Below are 22,039 nucleotides of genomic sequence, written 5' to 3'. Positions count from 1 at the left end.
TGCCACTCTGGGGTGTTGAACTGAGGGGCTGGAGGGTGCATCCACCCAGCTCTCCTCTCCCTCTGCGGCCAGAGCTGGTGCTGACCCCAGCGTGAAGAAGTTCCTGAACAAGTGCCATGAGCACAGAGAGTGTGGAAGGGATCACTGCTGACTGCCAGTTACCTTAGCTTGGCACAGAGGTGTTCCAGGTCTGTGTTAGCTGCAGATGAGGTGTCTGTGGGAATGACGTTGGGTATGAACTTGGAAGTTCTGCTGTTTAAGCCAGATCCTCCCATATTCATAAACAAACCCAAATGGACTTGGATGGGCTCCTTAGTTCCTATGATTTCTTTTTTGCTTGAGCTGCTTTCACTCCAGGTTTTTAGTCCTCAGCAAAGGCTGCATCATCCTAGCTGGATAGTCCTTTTCCATGCACATTGGAAAGCCAGAGGTAGAGAGGGGTTAAGGAACTTGCCCAAGGCAGATGAGTCTGTGCCAGAGCTGGGAATAGAAACCAAGAGACTTGGCTCCCACTCCAGGCTCTAATTGCACAATCTCACATTGAAGCCCTGTCATTGTACACTCTTGAGGTAACACTGGCTGAAGTGAGGCAGGGAAGGCTGTTTCCAGGCTGTGATACCCAAGGAGTGGGGAGAGGAAAGGATACCGGGAGGTGTTGGTTGTGCAAGCACCAATTATTTGTGCTTTAACGCCTGGTTTCGGCAATTGGTTCTAAAATCTGATCTGTCACATTTGAAGCCAACCCAGTGTGAAGTGGTTGGGTGAAATCCAGCCCTTTTCCAGTCAGTGATAAAAGGGAGAGGCAAATTCATAACATCACTGGTTTTTTTTTTTCTGCAAAACTCCCTTGCGATGAACAGAGGAACAAAGGCGGGAGAGCCGAGAGGATCCAAGTAGTAACAGTAAGGGTTAAATCACATTTGGGCCCTTACCAAAAGAATGAAAAATAAATTGTAATCAAGCTAGTAAAAGGTTTGTGCTGTGCTGCTTTCATATCACATGCTGTGTATAGGAAAAGTCACAGGCTTTGTTTGAAGTGCAGTGCTTTGAGAGGGTGCAGTGCTTTGCAGCGAACTGTCTGACATTCCCCAGCTGGGACTGGCCTGGGATGGTGTTTGGAGCTGAGAGCTACATTTGGAGTCAGCCCATGTTTGAAGCAAAAGGGGGAGAGGGAGAGAAAGGAGCCAGTTTTTCTGCCTGTGTAAAATAAAGTATCCCTCTCATCTGCCAGCTGCAGCACATGAAAAGCAAGAGGCGAACAGACAGAAGTCACCTGGAAACTGCGAACACAGCTCAAACAAAATAGTTCTTTCCTGTCCTTTTCTTCCCTTCTTCAAGTCTGTCTTCTGGGATGGGTTGGGAGATCTGGCAGGCAGGCAGAGTGGATATATGTTGAGCAACCAAAGCACAAAAATATTAATACTCCAAAAGAAAAAAATATTAAAATGAAAAAACATTGGCTTCTGAAGAGCGTTTCATGTCCAAATCCACTCTGTGCTCTCAGTCCCTTGCAGACTTTGCTGCCCTGTGTAGGGATTGTCAGGTGATTTATAGATTCTCCATGTTCGTTTGTACAAGCCTTCATTTCCTGTTAATTTACAGCCAGATTCATCTCAGCCATCTCAGCTTAGATGAGATCAGAGCTGAACTCGCAGCCCCTGCTTCAGGAGAGCTCCAGAAAATGTGCTCGTGCTTTACTTTCAGTTATGTCTGTGTTCAGGTACTTTCCTGAGTCAGGCTTGAAAGCACATTTAATGGGTGCTCTTCTTTTGAGGAGGAAAAAAGTATTAAAAATATCTGAACCTTGTGATTCTACTAATCAAGTTAATTAGAAAAAAAAAAATAGTCGTAGAGGGAAAGAAATTTCCCTCGCCCGTGTTTTTAGTTAATGGAGGTCACAACATTCTGGGTATAGTGATTTTTCCTGTCTTTTAGTCTCACTGTGCTATAAATTCAGTGTACCACTGTCCTACTAGGTGCATCAGACTTTATTCCCAGCTGTAAATGAGTATTGGTCTTTTGGATAGCAGCCACATCATTACCTTTGAAACAGTTGTGGTTGTGGAGACCTGTGTGCAGGTAACCCATGGAATAACCAGTTTGGAGACATAAATTATGACTTTCCTTTGATTTTTTGTGACACCTTGTTGCATTGTATTAGCAGCACACTGCTATAGTGCTGTAAAATTTGTCCTTAGTGTTTTCTGAGCCTGCACTGAATTAATTATCATTTAAACTCTTCAGTCAAAGTAGTGTTTCTGTGCCTGTTTCCCCAGCGTTAAGCAAAGGCCATGTGCTGGCTGTTTAAAGGGTGAGTCTCCCAAGAGCAAATTGTTCTTTGCAGATTTTTCACTCTTCCTGTTGTGGACACCAGCAAAGGTTGTGGTGAAACAATCTGGTTTTAATAACAGGGAGGGTAAAGGAGCAGATCATGGTGTGGGGAGCAGGTCCCTTGCCATGTGCTGCTGGCATTTTCTGTCCAAGGGAGGTTTTCTTCCAAAGGGGCTTGTCTGAACCCCTGGGAGAGCCTGAAGAGGGGGTGAAGCTGGAGAGGATGGGCTCCTGAACAGCTGGAAGTGCCTGAAAAGCTGTGTCAGACATCCCTCAGTTTTTGTTTCAAAGGGCTGATGCTTTGTCAGGGGAGCTGGAACTCGCAGTCAGGAGTGCTTTCACTGGCTGCTCTCCCCTCCTCTGCTCACCCAGTAGGTGTCTGCATGGATTGAGGCACAGGACTTGTCTGAACTCTCTTTACTATCTCTTATTATTCAGCAAGTTCCCAAGTGTCTGGTGAGCGTCTCTGTTTGGAGTGCCTCACTCAGACCCTTGCCAGTAATATCAGTGACTGCTCTAAATTCACATCAGGCATGTGCTCTGCCTCTTGTGACTAATGCACAATGTATTTCTTTAATTGATTACTGTTCTCTACTGACTCAGGCCAGAAAGGAGTCAGAGGAAAGGACTCAGTGAGGGGGTGATTTTTACTAAGACCTTGTTGAGTACAGATGAGGTCTAAAGGTATTTAACTGTTTGGTGGCTGTGGAAGCAAACTGAGGGCAGTTGGTAGGAATTTCTCTAAAGAAAAACCTTGGATTGAATCCCTCAGGCTGTCCTGGTCAGGCAGCAAAGACAGGGACTTCTTATTTCTGTGTGTTATAAATCACTGTAACACAGTGCAAAGCTGGGAGTTTTCTGAAGAATCCTTAGGAATTCAGAATGTTATGTAACTTTTGTTGAGTTTGTATTTAGTTATTTGTTTCCTTCTCTGAAAATCACATTCTCTGGATAAAGCCTTGGCATGTTGAGCCACTGATCTGCACTCCTTGCCTTTGGGATTTAGAAGCAGCCCTGTAGTCCTGGCATGTAACAAATGCAGTTTGGAAGTGCAGGTTTGTGAGAGAGCCCAGATTAATGGAAGAAAATCTGATGAGTGGAGTCAATAGCTCTGTAGAAGGAAAAAAGTGGAAGCCTGCAGATACCTGTGAGCTGGCTCTAGCCAGAGGAGCAGCATGGGGATTATGGAATCTCTCTGGAATGGTTAAAAAGTTAAAGCTGTTAAAAAGTCACCATAACTCTGAGTGTACAAACTCAAGGCCAGCCTGGAGGCGTGCTGCAGACTCAGATATTCATTCTGTTTTTCTAAGAGAACCAAACAGTCCCTTTTTCTGCTCCTGACTGTTGCAGGCATCACAACAGGATCCGCAGCATTGAGGGCAGTGAGCTGCAGCCCTACGTTACCCTGGAAACGCTGGACCTGAGCTTCAATGACATCACGGAAATCCGAAACGGCTGCTTCCCACAGGGACTGCTCATCAAGGAGCTGTGAGTTCTGCTGGCTGGGAACAGCTTTTGTGGAGTTACCACAGCACAGGAAAGGGCCTCAAACCTTCAGAAAAAGGAGCCATGAACATAAGAAGTATGGGATTATTTGTCAGGATTTTAAGTGCAAGGGAGAGTTAGAAGGCAGCACGTTGTCACTGTTGTCAGGTTATTTTTTGAGTGGTGTTTGGTTTCTGATGTAGCTATAAAGAATGTAGATTATTATTAATTGTGTTGTAAAGAAAAGGTATCTTTCAGCTACCCTACATCCTTCATGTGTAGGTGTCTCTATAAAGAATACAGATTATTATTAATTGTGTTGAAGAGAAGAGGTATCTTATCTTTAAGGTATCCTGCATCCTTCATGTGTAGGTGTCTTTGCAACTGCAAACCCATGTGCATCTAAAAGAGTGGAGAGAGAACAACCATTTAATCATCAAAGTGGCTTTCTGAATATTGAGAACAGACATGTCTCTGATTATTTGGAGAAAATGGGGTCAAGCAGGGTAACACATTCCCACAGGATGTTGCTATTCAGAGAAATATGAAATAATCTGTATTTTAGATACCTTTGAAGAGGTGCAGGCAAGTAGTCTGCCTGCATTAAAGTTTACACCCAAGTTTGTGTTCCTGGTTGCAAGAGGGTAGACCAGGATCCAAATAAAAAAGACCTCTGGGACAGCAGCTGAGGGGAAAATGGGGAATGAATAGCATCATCCTGCCCTGGAATAGTCTCCAGTTTCTGGCTTCCACTCCTGATTGCCTTGTTCAAGTAGGAGGATGTCAGGGAGCTCTTTGGAAGTGCCCAGCAATTCTCCACATCCATCACAGGCTCTGGGAAAGGCCATTTGTGCAGCCAGAAATTCAGCTGGTTTTGAAGCCACCTCTGTAGTTTCACCAGCTTGTCTGGAGACCAACTAAATGCTGACAAAAGGTAATTTCTGACAGAAGCATTCATTTTTCTGCTGTGATTTATTGCAGCTACCTGGGGAGCAACAGAATCAGCACCCTGGAGCCCGGTGCCTTTGACAGCCTGTCCCGGACCCTGCTGACACTCAGGCTGAGTAAAAACAGGATCACTCAGCTTCCTGTCAAGGCCTTCAGGCTGCCCAGGCTAATTCAGCTGTGAGTACAAATGACCAGTTTAATTAAGCTCAGCCACACTTCATGGAGATAAAATGATCCTGGGGGTGTGCACAGCAAATGTCACCCATCCTCACCTACTGTGTATGAAATGGAGAATTCACTGTGCAGGAGTTCTCTGCCAGCTCCTAGGAAGACACACTGGGAGAGGGTTTTGTCTTGTAACTCTTGGCTTTTCAGGTCATTATTTGGATCAGGTGGGGAGGGAGGGAGGAATGCTGCAACAGATATCAGCATCTTTTGCACTTGACAGAGTGAGACAAATCCATTCCCTTGGAAGCTGCTGGTGTCTGTGGTGCAAGAGAGGTTTGCAAGATGTTTCCATTGAGAGGGACAGAACTCAGCTGCTGTGTTAGTGTTTGAGGGCCACACAGGTATCTTTATGTGCCAATAAAAAAGCAATGAGGGAAGGTTGTTAAACTGTGAGGTGATATTTGGGCAGAGAAAATTGCAGCTCAGATGAGTTAACACACACATGGTTGTTGTTCTGCCTGTGTGGGGACACACAGACATCTGCAGCTATAAACATGCTTTATGTGTAAAAAAGTGGCCACTTAATGGCACTTTTCCCTTCTGCTGCTGTTGTAGAAATGGGCCCAGCCTAAGGCTCCTTGCAATCTTTCCATCAAATTTGAAAGACAAAAGGTCCACCTCTGTCTGTTAACATAAAGTCCACAAATGCTGTTGGAACTTGCACCTCTAAGTGTCAACCTCTTGACTGAGAGAGAAATCCTGAAGCCAGGGTGTGCCCAAGGAGAGTGTGTGCATTTGTGTGTGCATACATGCAGGATTTACAGCCAGTTTGGGATGGGATGGGGCACACAGTAGGAAAAGTCTGCTGCCTCTCAGCTGGAAGTTGCTGTCCATTGAGCGAGGGCTTCTAATTCACTGTGTTTGACTGCATCATGTGTAGAACTGTAATGAAAACAACTCAGTCTGTTTAGGAACATGGTTTGCACTGAGAGATGGAGTAATTGGTGCTCTTAATGACTGCCTCAGAGCTGGTTGTTTAACTCTGCAGATAAACATGAATGAATTGCAAGTTACCCAGATTGGTGTGTTGTAGGATTTGTGTACAGTTCTTTTTCTGGCAAAGCCTGTTTCACTAATAGCCCAGGAAGTGCAGTACCACAAGGTACTTTAGGCCTGCAAAATCTTTATTGCTTACTTGACTTTAATTATTCTCAACTTGAGCCCAAGTTCAACATTGTTTTTTTAGGCAGTTGAAAAGTAAGCTTAAAGTCTCTATGGCTTCTTCATCTTTTCCAAAACAAGTTTGGATGTTGTAACCTCCACCATTTTCCTCAACACAAACACTGAATAGGGAACTATTCTCAGCTTAATCTTGTATGTGTGGGAAAAGTATCAGTTTTAAAAGCTTTAGCTTCAGCTTTTAGTGCATTGTGTTGAAGTTCTCCACTGACTTAACAGAACTGGATTTTCACCTGGTATGTCTGGGTCAAGCAATCCATAAGACTGATGTAGGTTGGTAAAGAGTGCTGTGATGATGTTCATATTGCTATTCAGAAAAAAGATACTGCCAAAATTTAGGGGTCCTTCCCCACCCAGGGAAACTCAAACGAAATTTAATGAACCAGGCTGGAAACGATTGTATACACAAATATTAAGACTGCATTGTTATTGGAAACACTTTCACTCTTTATTAGTTTCTGATAGTAGAAAAAAAAAAAAAGTGACATTTTTCAGGGGGACTGAAGGCTTTCCTTTCAGACTTGGCCATAAAGTTTCCTCTTGTGCCCACAGTTTTGGGGCACCTGCATGTTTCAGAGCACATTTTTACTGGGCAATTACAAGTCCTATAAAAACAATAGATTGTAAAGGAAATAATGCCAGTGTTTTGGTTCAAATGGTGTCTGTGCTTGAGGGAGGATGGAGAGTGGGAATTGATGAGAAGGCTCAATGGTTGAAAAGAAATGCAGAGAGAGGAGGGATGAAGAGGAATTGCTGCACTGTGTAATTTCTCTGTGGTGAAAGCCTGTCCCAGGGTGAGTTTGTTTAGGAGATCACACCCAGCTGCCTTCCCTGGATAGCTCTGGGATTGAAGGTTTCCGGTGCTGTTCTGCTGTCTCCTGGGAACCACTGACACAGGAGCTGTTGGCATTGCTGCCCCCATTGTGTGCTGCACACATGACTGGCTGAGAAAGGGCTGGGCTTTAACCAACTTGTATGGCCTTGGTGATTTCAGGGAGCTGAACCGCAATCGCCTCCGCCTGATTGAAGGGCTGACGTTCCAGGGGCTGGACAGCCTGGAAGTGCTGAAACTGCAGCGCAACAACATCAGCAAACTGACTGATGGGGCCTTCTGGGGCCTGGCCAAAATGCAAGTTCTGTAAGTTGGTGCTGTCACATCCTTCTCTGTATTTTAGCAATGACCCGTGCTGCTTCTTGTGCTCCTTTCTCTGTCCTGCACGCCCAGAGCTGCTGCAGCGGCATTGCCACTTCTCTCTTCACAGAGAAAAGCAAGGCGTAATTTTTCTCAAGAATATTTCTGAGATTCGCATTCTCTGAACCTCAGAGAAAGAAAACACAATTCTTATTTTATTTGCTGTGCCTGTGTTTGTGTAAAAGTAGAATGCAATATGGAGATTTTTTATCTAAAGTAATGGTGGTTTATTTACGAGCGTGTGTGTGTCGGGACTGTCAGCTGACAGTCACAAGATTCCCTACAGTTGTGTGCAGAGTTGAGTGGTTGGCAGCAATGTAAAATAGTGTAATATAGTATAGAATGATATAGTGTAATAAAGTAATTAATTAGCCTTCTGATAAGATGGAGTCAGACACATCATTCTCCCCCCTCGTTGGGGTGCCTACAAATTCGATACAGCAGCTTCTCTTTAGCTGACCCACAGTTTGCAAAACCTCACTGCTTCAGCAGGTGTTCAATAAAAACAGCACTGTTTTTTAAGCTGTGGCACTATTCCTTTGAAAGTTTGACAGTTTGAATGTTCAGCATTTATCTCAATTGGTCTTTAAATATCTGGCTTCTGCAAATTTGTTTTGGCTGATAAATGGAAACTCTTTGCTGCAGACAGCATCGTTCCACCTCATGGGATACCTAGAAACCAAGCTGGCCATTCTTGGTGATGCTTTCTTTCCATCCCAGAAAATAAATTGATTAGTCATTGCAGAGAAATAGCTGAAGCTTCCAGCACCCTTGGCTTCCAGGTGTGTTTGTGAGGTCCCAGGTGGTGAAGGCAGCAGGTTTCTGGGTGCTGCTGTCACACAACTGAGACTCTGCAAATACAAACTTGAATGGGATGCTTTAAGCCCAGTTTACTTGCAGTGGAGCTTCTCTCTGCAGTCACATCTCCTTGTGGGTATTTCCTTTGTGTTGTCCTTGAATTTCTATCTTTGTTTGACAAGAAATGCCCACACATGCATATGTCCACCTGGGTATGTGGAAAGGTGTGTAGGAATGGCTAAAATCACAGTTCTTTTTGGAAATGCTTCCAGCATTTGACCAGTGCTGCTTATCTGTCAGTTCCTTCTGGTTTTTCTCCACAGGCACCTGGAATACAACAGCCTGACAGAAGTGAACAGTGGCTCTCTCTATGGCCTTTCCTCTCTGCACCAGCTCCACCTCAGCAACAACTCCATATCCCGCATCAACCCCGATGGCTGGAGCTTCTGCCAGAAGCTGCATGAGCTGTGAGTTGGTTTCTGTGGTGTTGTGTAATGCTGGCAGGAGAGGGGGGAGTAAGGAATTTTCTCAAGACTTAGAGCTCCCACTCTATCAATCTGTAGAAATGCAGGAACTGCAGGCTCCTAAGTGATGCCCTTGTTATTTATGATGTTATGACCTTCAGAGCACCTGGTTAAAACACATTTGTACCAAAAACAAAGGCTAGAACCCACTAAAAGTGCACAGTGCCAAAAGACCTGGAGAGTTTGTGAGCTGTGGCTTGCCAATGTTTTTAGCTAGTGAGTTACAAGACTTGTAACTTGCCATATAATAACTGTACAGCCTGAAGGAAGCTTTGCTTTATCCTCTGTATTTACAAAGAACAACCATGCTTTCAGCCAGCAGAGATTTGGCCCTTTCAAGGCAGTTCTCCTTGTTTCTCCTGTTTACACTTTATCCTTCCTGTGGGGTTCAGTTGTTGAAAAGTAAATACATGGGCTTTGCTCTCCTGAGGTGCTGGGGATACAGCCTGGCAAATGAAGGGCAGCCCCACAAGGGTGTCTTTTGGATCTGTGGCACTGCTTAATGCCTTTTTGAAGAGACAACTGGGATGCTGGCAGTATTTACAGAAGGTGCTGCCATCCCCTCGTGGGACTGTGCAAAGCTTTGCTTTTTACTTTGGTCAACTTGACACTTGGAATTCATTCTGCTTGGTGCAGGAAATGCTAAACATTGTCAGGGAGTCTCCTATCCACCAAAAAGCAGCTTCCTGCTGCCAGAGGCCTCACTCTGCTCTCACACTGGAGGTTGGTATCTGCCCACCCAGCTGTGAGTCCTGAACCTTTGGGCTGTGGGCTCAGAGATGGATACACATGACACATGTAATTTTTTTATGTTAAGAATTAACATGCTAGCCCTGTGGTTTTCTCTTGAACCCAAATTATTTGTTCAGATGGTGGTTATTCTTTGGGGGTGCAAGGAAGTACTTTATTTTTTGTTTTAATTAAATACACACGTGATTGTTGAATTACCTAATTTTTCAAATTGCTGCAGAACTGCCCATGCCTTGCACAATTCAGATGCTCACATGATATTTTGCTAGATTAAGGCAGTGTTAATGGAGAGATCTTCAAGGCAGCAGATCAGAACTGGAACTGTGCTCTACCTTTGGTCTGTTAAAATCTGAAGCATCAAAAAAAGGGGACATCAAGGCACTCACAGCTGAATCCTTGGAACAGCCAAATGCAGATCACTGCACTGCATAGAACCAAATATTTGGTGCCTGTGCCGAGCTTTATTCCAGCCTGGGTTGGATGGGGTGGGTCAGGCCCCCTGCACCTCCCAGGGCTAATGGCAGAACTCTTTTAGGGAGAGCTGAGCTTGTCTTCTCTATATGACTCTGTCTTGCAAACCCCCAAGGTTTAGTTTGGAGGTTGCTTGTCATGCTGAGTCCTTTTTCTCAGGTATGGATTAGGATCTCATCCAACAAGCAGTTCTAATGGTGAGCTGTCCTGTCTTAGAAGCAGTAATTGCAGAAACTGGGGTGCAGGATGGGGTAGGTTTGGAAGATGCCTGGTGGTGTGAGGTGGTGTGAGGCACTGGGGTGTGCCTGGCCTGACAGGCAGGATTGTGCTGCAGTTTGAGGCCACAGCTGAGATGGGGAAAGTGATTGTGTGGGAGTTAGCACAGCCCTGCAAAGTCCTGCAGGCTCTCTCAGGTGCTGCCTTCAGGGTAAAGCTGCTGCAGGGAGCCATCAGATATCAAACTGAAACTCCTGTAGGAGAGATCTGTGCTGAAATGCCAGGGTGAGGAAAGGAAGCCATGGACACATCCAGACTGACTCGTGCACTTTGTTGGTGGTTTCATTCCTGATTGAAAGATCCTTGCTCACCTTCCCTGTTGCTAAATCTGCTGGGTTTCAGTTACCTGAAAACACTGTGGCTGTACAGGGAATGAATTTCAGTCTTCTAAGGAGGGTGTTGATCATCTGAAGGAGGAGTTTTCTCATTCAGTTGCTGGGACAAAATGTGAACCCAAGGCTCTGGGCTGATGTAAGAGCTGACAAGGAAAGAAAGCTCTTGCCTTGTTCTGAGCATGAGAAAGGGCTGATTGTATTCACCAGTCAGGTGCTGGAGCATCAGCATCATGGAAAAACCACAGTGGGAGCAGAGGATTTCATCAGAGGTAAATGGTGACTTGGCTGCTGGGTCTTTCCTTTCCTTTTTACCTGTAGCTTGGTCAGGGGGAGTGAAGTGTCTTAGAGGTACCTGATCCAGAACAGGCTGGCAGCAGCAGCTCCAGTTGCACAACAGGGTTCTGGTTAACCCCATTCTGCACCAATTCTGGCATGGTGCTCAAAATCTGCTTCCCACCAGGCTGGAAGGGCTGTGTAGACAAACGTTGCCATTGATTCATGCCAGTGATTTCTCAGTGGTAGAGATGCCAAGCTTGGTGAAGCAGCAGAGATCTTCCCTCAACCAGATCACCCACACTGCTGAGCTGAGGGGGGAAACCTGATGTTTTGCAAATTGGGCCTGGGGCAGGAAGCAGAGCCCTGGCAAGCTGAAGAAGCCACTGCCAGGTGCAATAGCTCCTGAAACTTTGCATGTGTGACACCATTGAGAGTCACCACGTCCTGCTGCTGTCTGTCCATCTTGGGGTGACATCCAAACAAACAGGGGGAACATGCCTTCACCAGTTGTGGCAGGAACCCCTGTGTGTGGAATCAAAAGGAACTATTTATTTTCTCAGCCAGGTTTAGGATTACTTTTGAACAACTTTTTTTTTTTTTTAAGCCAAATTCTTTAATAGCAGGTGAGGACATAATTTTGACCAGATGCCAGTTCTTCATAACTAACACTATAGCTTCTTTAGGAGTGAAAGTATGTTGTCCCATACCTTCAAACTCATTAATCTTTGCTGAATTTTTTAAAAGAGCTTGCCCTCTGCCCACTCACACAGCTAAAAGATAGACAGCCCCTTTGCCAAGTAAATGACACTCTCAGTGCTCTGGAGTATGTGTCTGTTTGGACTTTGGTTTTGGCTTTGCAGTGAATTTCATGCAAGCCCTAGACACATTTTTAAGCAGACTCATTAACAGGCAGTGCTAGAAGAGGAATTTAGAGGTTTGGAACTCCGTGATTTTTTTTTTCTTGTCTGTACAGTGAAGAATTTCAGTGCTTGCTCAAAGCTGCTTCACTTTTTCAAAAGTTGAGCAGCCCAAACCCTCACATCTTTTGAAGTGAGTGGCACTCCCAGGTCACCAAGGAGGTGGTTTTGAAAATCTGGTGCCTGCTGCTATTCTCATTTGAGAATCCAGGCTGGCCTTCCACAATAAAGCAGGGCTTTATTCTGGATAGAAGGTGGTTGCACAGTGTGTGGGGTGGCTGCAGCAGATCCCAAGGCTTGCCCTTAGTGTCACATCTCCAAAGCCTCATCCACACCTTGCTGGGAGAGAAAAGCAGCTGCCTTCCTGCCAGCTTCCAAACTGCAACAGGAGCAGTGCTGGAAAAAAACCTCCCAGACCAGAGATAATGCAGGCAAGGGGAAGAGATAGGTGGAAAACTAAGGAAAAAAAACCAACCCCAACCCTCCAATAGCCTCTTGTAAGTGGAGAGGATTTAAGGCAAACTGTGCTCCTTGACAAAGGGGAGTGGGAGGAAGGAAAGGTGGCTGGTTTACAGCAGACACCTCCTTTCTGTGGGTGAAAGGAAGCATTCAATTGCCTTGTGGTGAAATGCTTTTGGCTCTGCACTGGGGTGGAGCCCAGGCACCCACACCCAGAGCCTGGGGCTGGCTGTGCACCAGTGCAGAATGATAAGGCACCTCCTGAGCACAGCAGCCTGCACCCTGCCAAGGGGCTGTGTGAGCTCCAGAATCCATCAGTGTGACATCACTCTGCACCTCACAGGGCGTGGGCAGCAGGGCCTGCTGCTCCTGTGAGCCTCAGAGGGAGAGGGGATTGAGCACAGCCAAGGCTCCCAGACCCTCACCCAGCTGCAGGGGAGCAGGGGAGCTCTCCCTGCTGGAGCTGACAGAGTCTGTGTGCTGGGCTGCTGCTCTCAGTCACTCCTGGGGCAGCCTCTCTCTGTAGCCTGCACAGAAAATTGCCCCAGAGCTGGTACCAGCTGCCTCCTGCTCCTTGGTGTCCCCCTTGGGTGTTTTGGGGCAATACCTGCAATCAATCCTGTTTCCTCACACCCCCCCAGTGCATCACCTCGTGTCAGGTGGCTCTGGGAGGCAGGCACTGCTTGGCACAGAGCAGTTTGGAAAATACCAGATGGATTGACAAGAGCTGTTTGTTGCATTTTTTTTTTCCCTTCAGGATTCTCTCCTACAACAACCTGACCAGGCTGGATGAGGGAAGCCTGGCAGACCTTGGGGGGCTGCACGTGCTGAGGCTGAGCCACAATTCCATCAACCACATTGCAGAAGGTGCTTTCAGGGGACTCAAAAACCTCCGTGTCCTGTAAGTTGCTCTCAGCTTTTGTCAGTCCACACCCATGTTCCCTCCCTCCACAGTTTGTGTTCTGCCACATGGTTCTGCTTTGAAGATGCTTTGGGTGCCCATGTCTGGCAGTTTCAGGTTCCTGAAGCCACCTCAGCTGACCAAAAAATCCCTGAGGTCTCAGTCCTGCAGCTAATAGCAGTATTTCTCCTGCTATCACATTGATTTTAATTGAAACTCTTAGAAAAGCTTGGTTTCTTTTGGGTCATTCTGCACTCAGAAGGAGCAGGGAATGATTCCTTCTACTGACAACACTGGAAATTTGAATATCCTCTTAAATGTGCTATTGACCACTTCTGTGTTGTTTCTTTTTTAAAAAAGAAACTTGAATATTAATATAAAACTGTGAATAAATATAAAATTATTATTGTAAGATGATGTTAAGAAAAAAAGCAATTGGAAAACAAAGAAATGTAGAGGTTGGGCTTAGCATCTGACTGTACCAGAAGTGTAACAACACATGAAGCTTCACCCAGCCTTAAGTCCAGTCATAGAAATAAGAAGCTTTTGCAGGTAACATGCAAGTAAACAGAAGTTTTTAATTCAGTTTGGCCCATGAAACATTCTGTGCTATGATTTTCGTGGGAAACCCTGAAAAACCAAAAAGTTGCCAAGGGCAAAGTTTCATGTGCCCTAGTACTGAATTGCAGAAGTGATCCATCCAGTGCTGGCTGGGGCCATTTACCACAGACTTTTATTTTAAAACCACTGACACAATAAAATACCTGGAAATATGACACTGGAAATGAGGTTGCCTAGTCCAAATAGCAGCTTGGAAGGTTTTGGGAGCAGTAGAGCCCATGAGAGATCAGTGTGGCCTCTGTGGGGTGCAGTTGTGTTGTGTTTGTGGGATCCCCAAGGAGGGAAGGAAGGAAGGAATGATTAATCTGATTCCATGTTCTTAGAAGGCTAGTTTATTATTTTATGATCTATATTATATTAAAGAATACTATACTAAACTGTACTAAAGAATAGAGAAAGGATATAGACAGGAGGTTAAAAAGATACTAATGAAAACTTGTGACTCTCTCCTCATGGTCCAACACAGCTTGGCCCCAGTTTGCCATTGAGTCAAAACAATTCACAGCAGAAACTAATGAAACAGTCACCTGTGGGTAAACAATGTCTAAACACATTCTAAAGCAGCAAAACACAGCAAAGCAAATCAGATAGTTATTGTTTTCCTTTTCCTCTGAGGCTTCTCAGCTTCCCAGGAGAAGAATCCTGGGCAAAGGGATTTTTTCAGAGAATGTGACTGTGACAGGGCTGTAGCATTGTACCATTGCACACCGAGAGCTGTGTGAGACTGAAGCACATCTGGGCTTGCCTTGTGAGCATCAGAGGATGGGGGATGCAGTTCCATGGCTGCAGCCTTGTTCTGTCTCCTCTCCTGCTCTCTCTGGGAGCTGCAGGCCCAGCACCTTCATCTGGCTCACCACAGAGTTCTCACAGCCCCTGTGACAGCACCAGACACGTTCCCAGGCTGCTTGGGTTCAGCAAACTGATTTAGTTCTTCCTTGCAAAGAAAAAAAACACACTTTGATACTTTTATTCCTCTTGAGAAGCCCATTGTGGCCTGAGTCATTAAAAGGAAATGGGAACAGAAAAATGTCCCCTCTCTACAGTACTTTTTGCATCTTACTCTTTTCTTTATTGAAGTTCATAGTGAAGGAAGTGACTGGAAAGTGAGTTTGGGTTTTGTTTGCTTTTTTTAAAGTTAAGCCAAAGCCTTTCAGGCCCTGGGCATTGAGAACGGGCCCTCTCTGAGGCAGCTGTCAAGACCGGAACTAAAGGTTTCCAAAGAAAAATGGAGGGGAAGGGAAGCTGCTCCTTCTCTTTGCTCTGCGCTGAATGTGGAGCCTCTTTTATGTCCAGGGCAGAGGGGGGGAGGTGGAGAGGAGGGAGTGTGTGAGCGAGCTCTAATTTAATAAAGAGCAAGGCCTATTGGGTCCTGCACCTGGTGAAAAAGAGCTGAGCATGCTTTAATTATGGGCTATTGTTGGGGAGCCTTTGGTGGGTGTGAAACTGCTGAAATGTGGAGCTATTCAAATAGAGGTCAGGCCCGGAGACCTCTGAGCACAATGATTAACAAGGCTGCGAGCATTCAGGCTCAGCCAGCCAGAAAGAATAGGAAATTGGCAACAGGGGCTGGGAGAGGAGTTGGGATACAAAGAGAGCTGGGCCAAAATACCCCACTCTTTTTTTCTCCCTCTCTCTATTTTCACTCATTTGTTAAAAAGGTTTTTTATTCCTCCTTTCTAACACTAAACCTTTGAGTTGCCACTGGGTGAACAAGCAATACCATTTTCTTTCCCTTTTTCAAGAAAGCACAATGTGTGGCAGTCAATTAATAAAAGTGTGTGTCAGAGCTCCTACAGGCTGTTCCCACTTGTCTGTCTGTGCCATGGGAAAGGCTTTGCTGCTCCAAAGACCAGTAGCCCGTGGTGAAACTGAAGAGGAGAAATGTCTGAGAAGGGATTTTCCCTTAAAAAACAAACAGAACAAGGGACATGGGCTTGGCAAGCCTAGGGAAAATGTAGAAACTGAGCTCCAGGAGGATGGATTTGCTCCTGTCCCACTAGGATGGTGCTGGAAATGCCAGCACATCAAAGCATTCTCCTGGACTCATCTCTTTGGCCACCACAGCATCCTGTGTGCCCACAGCCCACGGGGAGATGGAGTTTTTGTCCATGCCTTTGGCACAGAGCAGCCCCACAGATCACCCTGACATCCACAGTGATGCTGGCTAAGGCCAGGGCTCTCCAGGGATGTGAGATTCAGGTCTCAGGCTTAAGCCAGCTGAGAAACAGGAATTGTGGCTTTTGGCCATCTCCCTTCACATCTTTAGTTCACCCTAAAGCAGAGAAAGGAGCAAAGACTGAGCCAGCTGAGGGAAAACATTCCCATATTGAAACTAGGCTTCTCTTAAATTTGTTTTCCCTTCCTGTGAGTTACTGTGTATTTGTGCTGTCCAGAAGCCACACTGTGTTGCCTGTGTCTGGAGTGTTGCATAATGCAGGGGGACTTGGTTTTTCTTTATTTGGTCTTAATATTTTTTTATCTGGAAACGTTCTGATAATCATCTTCAAAAGGCGTGAAAGGAGTACCTGAGGGCTCAGGGGTTATCTGGATGGTGAAGTTTGCTTTGGTGCTGTGTTTTGCCAGGTTTTAAATCAGAGTGATGTAACAAAACCAACAAAGCCTATTTAGTGTTTCTTTCTTTTTACTTAACATTGGAAATGATGAATTTCTGTCTGTGTTGCTGGGTATTCATTGCTAGCTGGATTTAAAAGCTGGGAGGGAAGGATTTCTAAACAGTCTGTTTAAACAGCTTTTGTGGATCTCTCTGTTTGTTCTGTGTGCTTGTTTTTCTTTAGACCTCTTTGACTCTTGTAATTGATGGTCAATTTGAAAGCCAAAAGAAGCTAACTCTGAAAAAGGAATTCTCTTGGGTTTTTTTTCAAATGGTTATACAGAGTTAGGCTGGTGTAGTGATGCTGGCACTCCCCTTTGTTGAGTTTTCAAGTTCATTGCCAGAAAAAATGCAGCTTTGTAGAAAATACACCAAATCATCTTCCTAAGATTCAGCTATGGACAAATATATACACTGCCATACCCAAAGTGTTCTTATTTAATGGTAGTAGCATTTAAGGACAGCTGTTTGTTTCAGTTTAATTTTGGCACTTTATTTTCACTTTCCTCCTGTTTGGATGTGCTGAACTAGAAAAGGACAGAAACCTGCTTGGTAAAAAGTAGCTGTCTCAGAGGATTTCAGCTAGGAGTGAGCCAGAGCTCTGGAATGCACCATTCCAAGGCAGGAGAAGTGATTGGTGCTGCTTTGCTGCAGGACTCTGCATTTTCTGATAACTGTCAGGAGAAAATGGGAGGCTCTCATGTGGCTCAGTATGCTTTAATATAATATAGATCATAAAATAATAAATTAGCCTTCTAAGAGCATAGCTTCCTCCACTTGTTTGTAACAGTGGCATTGGGACTCAGGTGCTGATTCTGAGCTCTCTCTTGTGCTCTCCCCAGGGAACTGGACCACAACGACATCTCAGGCACAATAGAAGATACCAATGGAGCCTTTACAGGCCTGGAAAACCTGAGCAAGCTGTGAGTATCCCTGGGCTTGGATTCTGCAAGCCAGTTTTGTTGTGTGCCTGTGTGGGGTTGGGTCTGTCCCTTTTTATGCAGCCTGCCTCACCTTGGAACAAGACAAAAATCAGCAGAAAATCTGAGCTGTGGTAGTTTTGCAGGCTCACTGCAAGAGTGCAAATGTGGTTTTTAAGCAGGTATGAGGCAATTATTTCCTTTCTAAATGGTGAGCAGACAGTGCCACACACTGCAGTTCAGACACAGAGAGGAATTTGAGCTGTTTTCACGTATAAAAAACTCAGCACAACCATTCCTCACTTCTAAAAGAAACAAGCAACAAAACCGACCCCTTGCAGTGTGCAGCGAGGCACTGATTGATGCAGCAAATAACAATAAACAGAAGAGAAAAATCTCCCCACTTCCTGCTACAGCAGAGGGTTGAAACAGGATTCCTTTCTGTGGGATGCTCTTTCTGAGAGTGATCTTTTGGGCTCAGTTCCATGTGCAGTGACAATAAAAGGCACCATGGGGCACAGGCTCTTGAAGAGATAAAAAGGCTCCCGAGGCAAGCATGCGCCTTGCGAGTCTTTATGGCTTGCTTGGCCTTGGCCAGGATTTTCACATTGCTCTCTGCAATCCCTGTCCCATCTGAAGCAGGGGGATATAAATCAGCCCTGTCAGAGGAGCCTCTGATGGCTTGTGACAAATCAAGAGTCTCTCTCTAATCATTACCTCTTGCCTTTGTTGAAGTTCCCAGTGCCCCCCCTGTGCCGCTGTCTGTGCTGCTGGGATGGCACAGCCAGAGGTGCAGTAAAAGCACCTCGATGGAGAGCAGATGGCTGCAATGAATCCTGGCAGGAGGAGGGACATTGTCACGCTCTCATCTGAGACTCCTGGGGCAGAGGGACAGGCAGGGATTGTGGGGAGACAAATCTGGAATCACAGACAGAGATGGCATTTCCCTGCTGCTGAGGGGAGTCGCTGCAGAGGGGCCCAAGCTGCAGCGGCAAGTAAAGTGGGGCAGAAGGCAGAGCAGGATTTAAGGACAGGGGGAGCCAGGCAGGGAAGCAGAGGCGGTGTGGGGGTGAGAGAGAAGTGAGTAAGAACTGCTGTGCATGCAGAGTCAGGGAATCTTCCCATGACTGCCAGAAAAGAGGCAGAGGAGCAGATGTGGTGGGTAGAAGAGTTCTTGGCTGCCTGACTGAAGTGTTTGGTTTGTCTGAAGAAACCAGTGAGAGCATGTGAGCAGCTGGAAGGGTGATGGGAGCAGAGACTGTGTCCAGTGGGATTTGCAGGCTGTAAGGATTATGAGTTTATAGTGCTGCTTTGACAGGAAGAGAAGGAAAGGAGCAGAGAGAGCTGTCCTGGTGGTGCATCCCTCCAACAGGGCCGCAGGCATGGGAGCAAAACTAGTGGCCCCCAGTGATTAGGATATGTTAGAAATGCTGGGTGCAGATAACAGGAGAGTGGTGACAAGTCCAGAGGGGACAGCATGGAAGGAAAGAGCTCAGCAAAAGGATTGCCTTGGAAAGCAGGAGCAGTGAGCCCTGATGAGCTGTGGGGGTCAGGCAGAGGCCAGGAGGAGCAGCAAGGAGCAGCAGGAGGAAGGAGGGGAGCAGGGGCAGCCTGTGGGGTTTGTGCTGGGAGCTCTGGGCACAGCAGCTTTTGCTGTCCCCTGTGAAATGCCCTGGCCTGATGTGATGTTCATCACCCAGCACAAGGAGCCCCTCCAGAACATGGCTGGTTTCTGCTGCTGGTAGCCAAGGATGCACTGAGGGCTTGTGCAAGTCCAAGGCAGTTTGGTTTATATCTTTATTTCCTTTGCTGACTGATGCCTGTCACTGCACATGGACTCAGGCCAGCTCTGAGGCTGCCTGAGGGATGTGTGCAGGGAGGGTTTGTGCAGGGGATTGCAGCACATCTCTGAGCATGTGGATTAGGTTGGTTTGGGGCAGACAGGAGTGGTTTAATTACCTGCTGTGGGACAGACAGCTTGCTGGGATTGTTCACTGTCAGCCAGAATGGAAGGCTAAAAAACGCTCAGAACATGAAATTATTTTATTATTACTTGTTTTTGCGGCATTTTGAGAATACTTGTGAGTGGTCACTTTTAGAGGGATCTCTTCAGAACTGTTTTAGCTTATCAGCACATAAATCCCAAACTGATGATTTCTAAGGCTGAAGTGGGTATCAGGATTTTTTTTTGGAAAATAAAAGATCAGCCCTTTCAGCAAACATTTCACTGTGTGATTTAGGGCCTGTGTTTAAACCGTCAGCCTCTTTAAATGCATTAGCATACAAAAAATAAATGGGCACTTCAGAGGAGACCTTCCAATGAATTAATAATCACCTCAGCTCTGTGGAGATTGCCTTAAAAGCCCTTCCCCTTTGATCTGGCACAGATTAGCCTCTGAAAGGATTTAGCACAGAGAGGGTTGTTCGCTGACATGAAGGTGTTAAACAGAGATGGAGAGAGGCCAGTCACTTTAGCCTTCCCTGAATTATATATGAAGCTCTCCAGGATGGAGAGCACAGGCCTAAATTAAAATGTTGCTTGAAGAAAGAGGGAGTTGAGAAGCACTGGAGCATAAAAAGCAGCGGTGGAATCACTGCGGAGCAAGGAGGTTCCTAATCATTCAAGCTGCTAAATGTAACCAGCTTTTTGATGGCTCACTCAGCGAGGTCTTCCTGCAGGTGCAAAACTGGCTGGAGGAGAAAAGGCTGCAGTGAATTGTGTGCTTGGCATGTAATGACACTGGTGCAGTCTCCAGGAGAGCTTGTGCTTGGCTCTGCCCCTGGAGGAGGTTCAGGCCAGCAGTGGGATGGCTGATTGTGCCTGTGTTCTGCTGCCTTCACATTCCAGCCTTCCACAGCCCTTTGATGGGGGCCTCTAGGTTCAAACTCTCAGATTTGTAGAGGCACTTAATTGAATTAGTTGCAAGGAGTAATGAGTTTGCTGAGGCCTGACTTGTTATGTGTGTTAGGTGTTTCTCATGTCCAGGCATCGAGCTGTGTGCACCTACACAAGTGCTCTGGTTATATATTCCCTTCCCCAGATGCACTCCTTATCTCTGCACAGATAACTAAACAGATAGCACCAGTGTCTCCAATTTTCAAAGACCAAAATCCACTGAACAGTAATAGAAATCTGCAGCCATCAAACCCAAGCTCAGCATAATTTTTTTAATTTAGTTTTTTTCAGCAGCAGTTGCCCATCTAACTTGCATTAGAATCATAAAGGTTGGAAAAGATCTTTAGGATCATCAAGTCCAACCATTAACCTAGCACCATCACCATGTTCATCATTAAACCATGTCCTGAACTGCCACATCCACATGTTTTTGAACAACTCCAAGGAAAGTGACTCTGCCACTTCCCTGGGCAGTCTGTTCAATGCTTACAACCCTTTCTCTGAAGAAATTTTTTCTAAAATCTAACCTAAACCTCCCCTGGCACAGCTTGAGGCCATTTCCTTTAGTCCTTATTTTATCCTTACCTTGTCCTTAAAGCACATTTATTAGGAATATGGCTGCAGAAATCAGTGTTTATGGATGCAGCCATTTGACCAGAGTTTACATATAGTAAATTATTTACTGTATTAATCATTCTAATGGATTTCTCAAAGCCTTCATTAATGCAACATCCCTTTTACCAGATGATGGCACACATGATTGCACCCATCCTTTGGTGCTGAGGGTACTTGAGACTGGCCTTTCCTGGAGCCTATATATAACCAAATTATCCTGACATTTGAAAAGTGCTTTGTGGAAAGCCTTGACAAGTTCTTGGAAATGTATTTGCTCATGGAATGGCTGCACATGCTCCATCTTGTACTCCTCTCCTTTCCCTGGCCAGTGAGCAAGCAGTGGGGCCATCACAGCTCTAAGTCTTTTTGGGGTGCAGAAATGGCCTTCACACCCTATCCTGAAGGGCAGCTATTGAATGAAAACTCAGAATCAAATGCAGCACCAGATGTGCCCTTTTTCCACCTGAGGTGTGGGTGATGGCTTGCCCTGGACACCACGTGGTGATAACAGATGCAGCTGGAGGATGAACCTTGGAGGGAGCCTGGGGAAGGAAAGCAGTTCCTAATTGATGACACTGGTTGATGTTTTATTAAAACAGGTGAGGGCACTGTCCATTTGGCACAAACCCTGCCCCTGGCCACCAGCACTGGTCAATATTTATGGAGAGCTGTTGCTCTGGAGATGGCAGCTGGGCTGGGATGTCTCCAGCTGGCTGTTTCCTGGTGATAGCCCCCTCATGCCACTGCTGATTCAGAGGAATGCTCTCTGGTCACAGATGCAAACCAACCCATTCCTCAGCCCTGGACATTACCTGTTCTGCCTTTGGCTCATTGAAATGGCTATGATCTGCTTGGCTATGATCTGCTGCATGGTGTTGCTCTGCTGTTGTATTTAACAGGAAGGAATGAGCAGTGCCTGCAGTCAGCTGCTGTGTGAATGTGCAGCCCTCAGCTCTGTGTGCTGATAGCTGCTAGCCCAAGCACCAGGGAATAAATCACCACTCTTCTTCCTGTCTGGGAAGAAGTCAGAAATGAAAAGTTTGTGGGGAGAAACCAGTATCTTGTTAGACTGTCACTGCACTTAATCCTGTCCACAGCCAGCCTGTGAAGAACAGAGGGGACTTTCTGTTACTCAGCAAGCTGGTTCCCAAGCACAGGAGCAAACCTGCCTTTTTACATGATATGGCACATTCCCTTCTGTGCTGTCATCACTATTAAATTCAAATACAGATAAAAGGATTTAATTTCAGGAGCAGGAAAGCGAGTGTGCTTCAGCCCTCCTAATCTCTGTGCAGTTCAGATTTCC

The 22,039-nt window shown here is 45.9% G+C and overlaps 1 protein-coding gene across 1 annotated transcript in view; it reads left to right on the top strand.

Moving 5' to 3' along the window:
• Positions 1-22,039, top strand: part of LRIG1 (leucine rich repeats and immunoglobulin like domains 1) — a 93,940-nt gene that overhangs the window by 54,311 nt on the left and 17,590 nt on the right. Inside the window, 6 exon segments of the mRNA XM_077184464.1 lie at positions 3,682-3,819; positions 4,798-4,941; positions 7,166-7,309; positions 8,485-8,628; positions 12,927-13,070; positions 17,145-17,225. Of these exon segments, the coding sequence (XP_077040579.1) occupies positions 3,682-3,819; positions 4,798-4,941; positions 7,166-7,309; positions 8,485-8,628; positions 12,927-13,070; positions 17,145-17,225 (795 nt within the window).

The sequence above is a fragment of the Agelaius phoeniceus genome, chromosome 11, assembly GCF_051311805.1.
Source record: "Agelaius phoeniceus isolate bAgePho1 chromosome 11, bAgePho1.hap1, whole genome shotgun sequence".
In the NCBI taxonomy this organism is placed as follows: domain Eukaryota; kingdom Metazoa; phylum Chordata; class Aves; order Passeriformes; family Icteridae; genus Agelaius; species Agelaius phoeniceus.
Note: the sequence above shows the minus strand (reverse complement) of the source record. Positions and strands in the feature narration are given on the sequence as shown.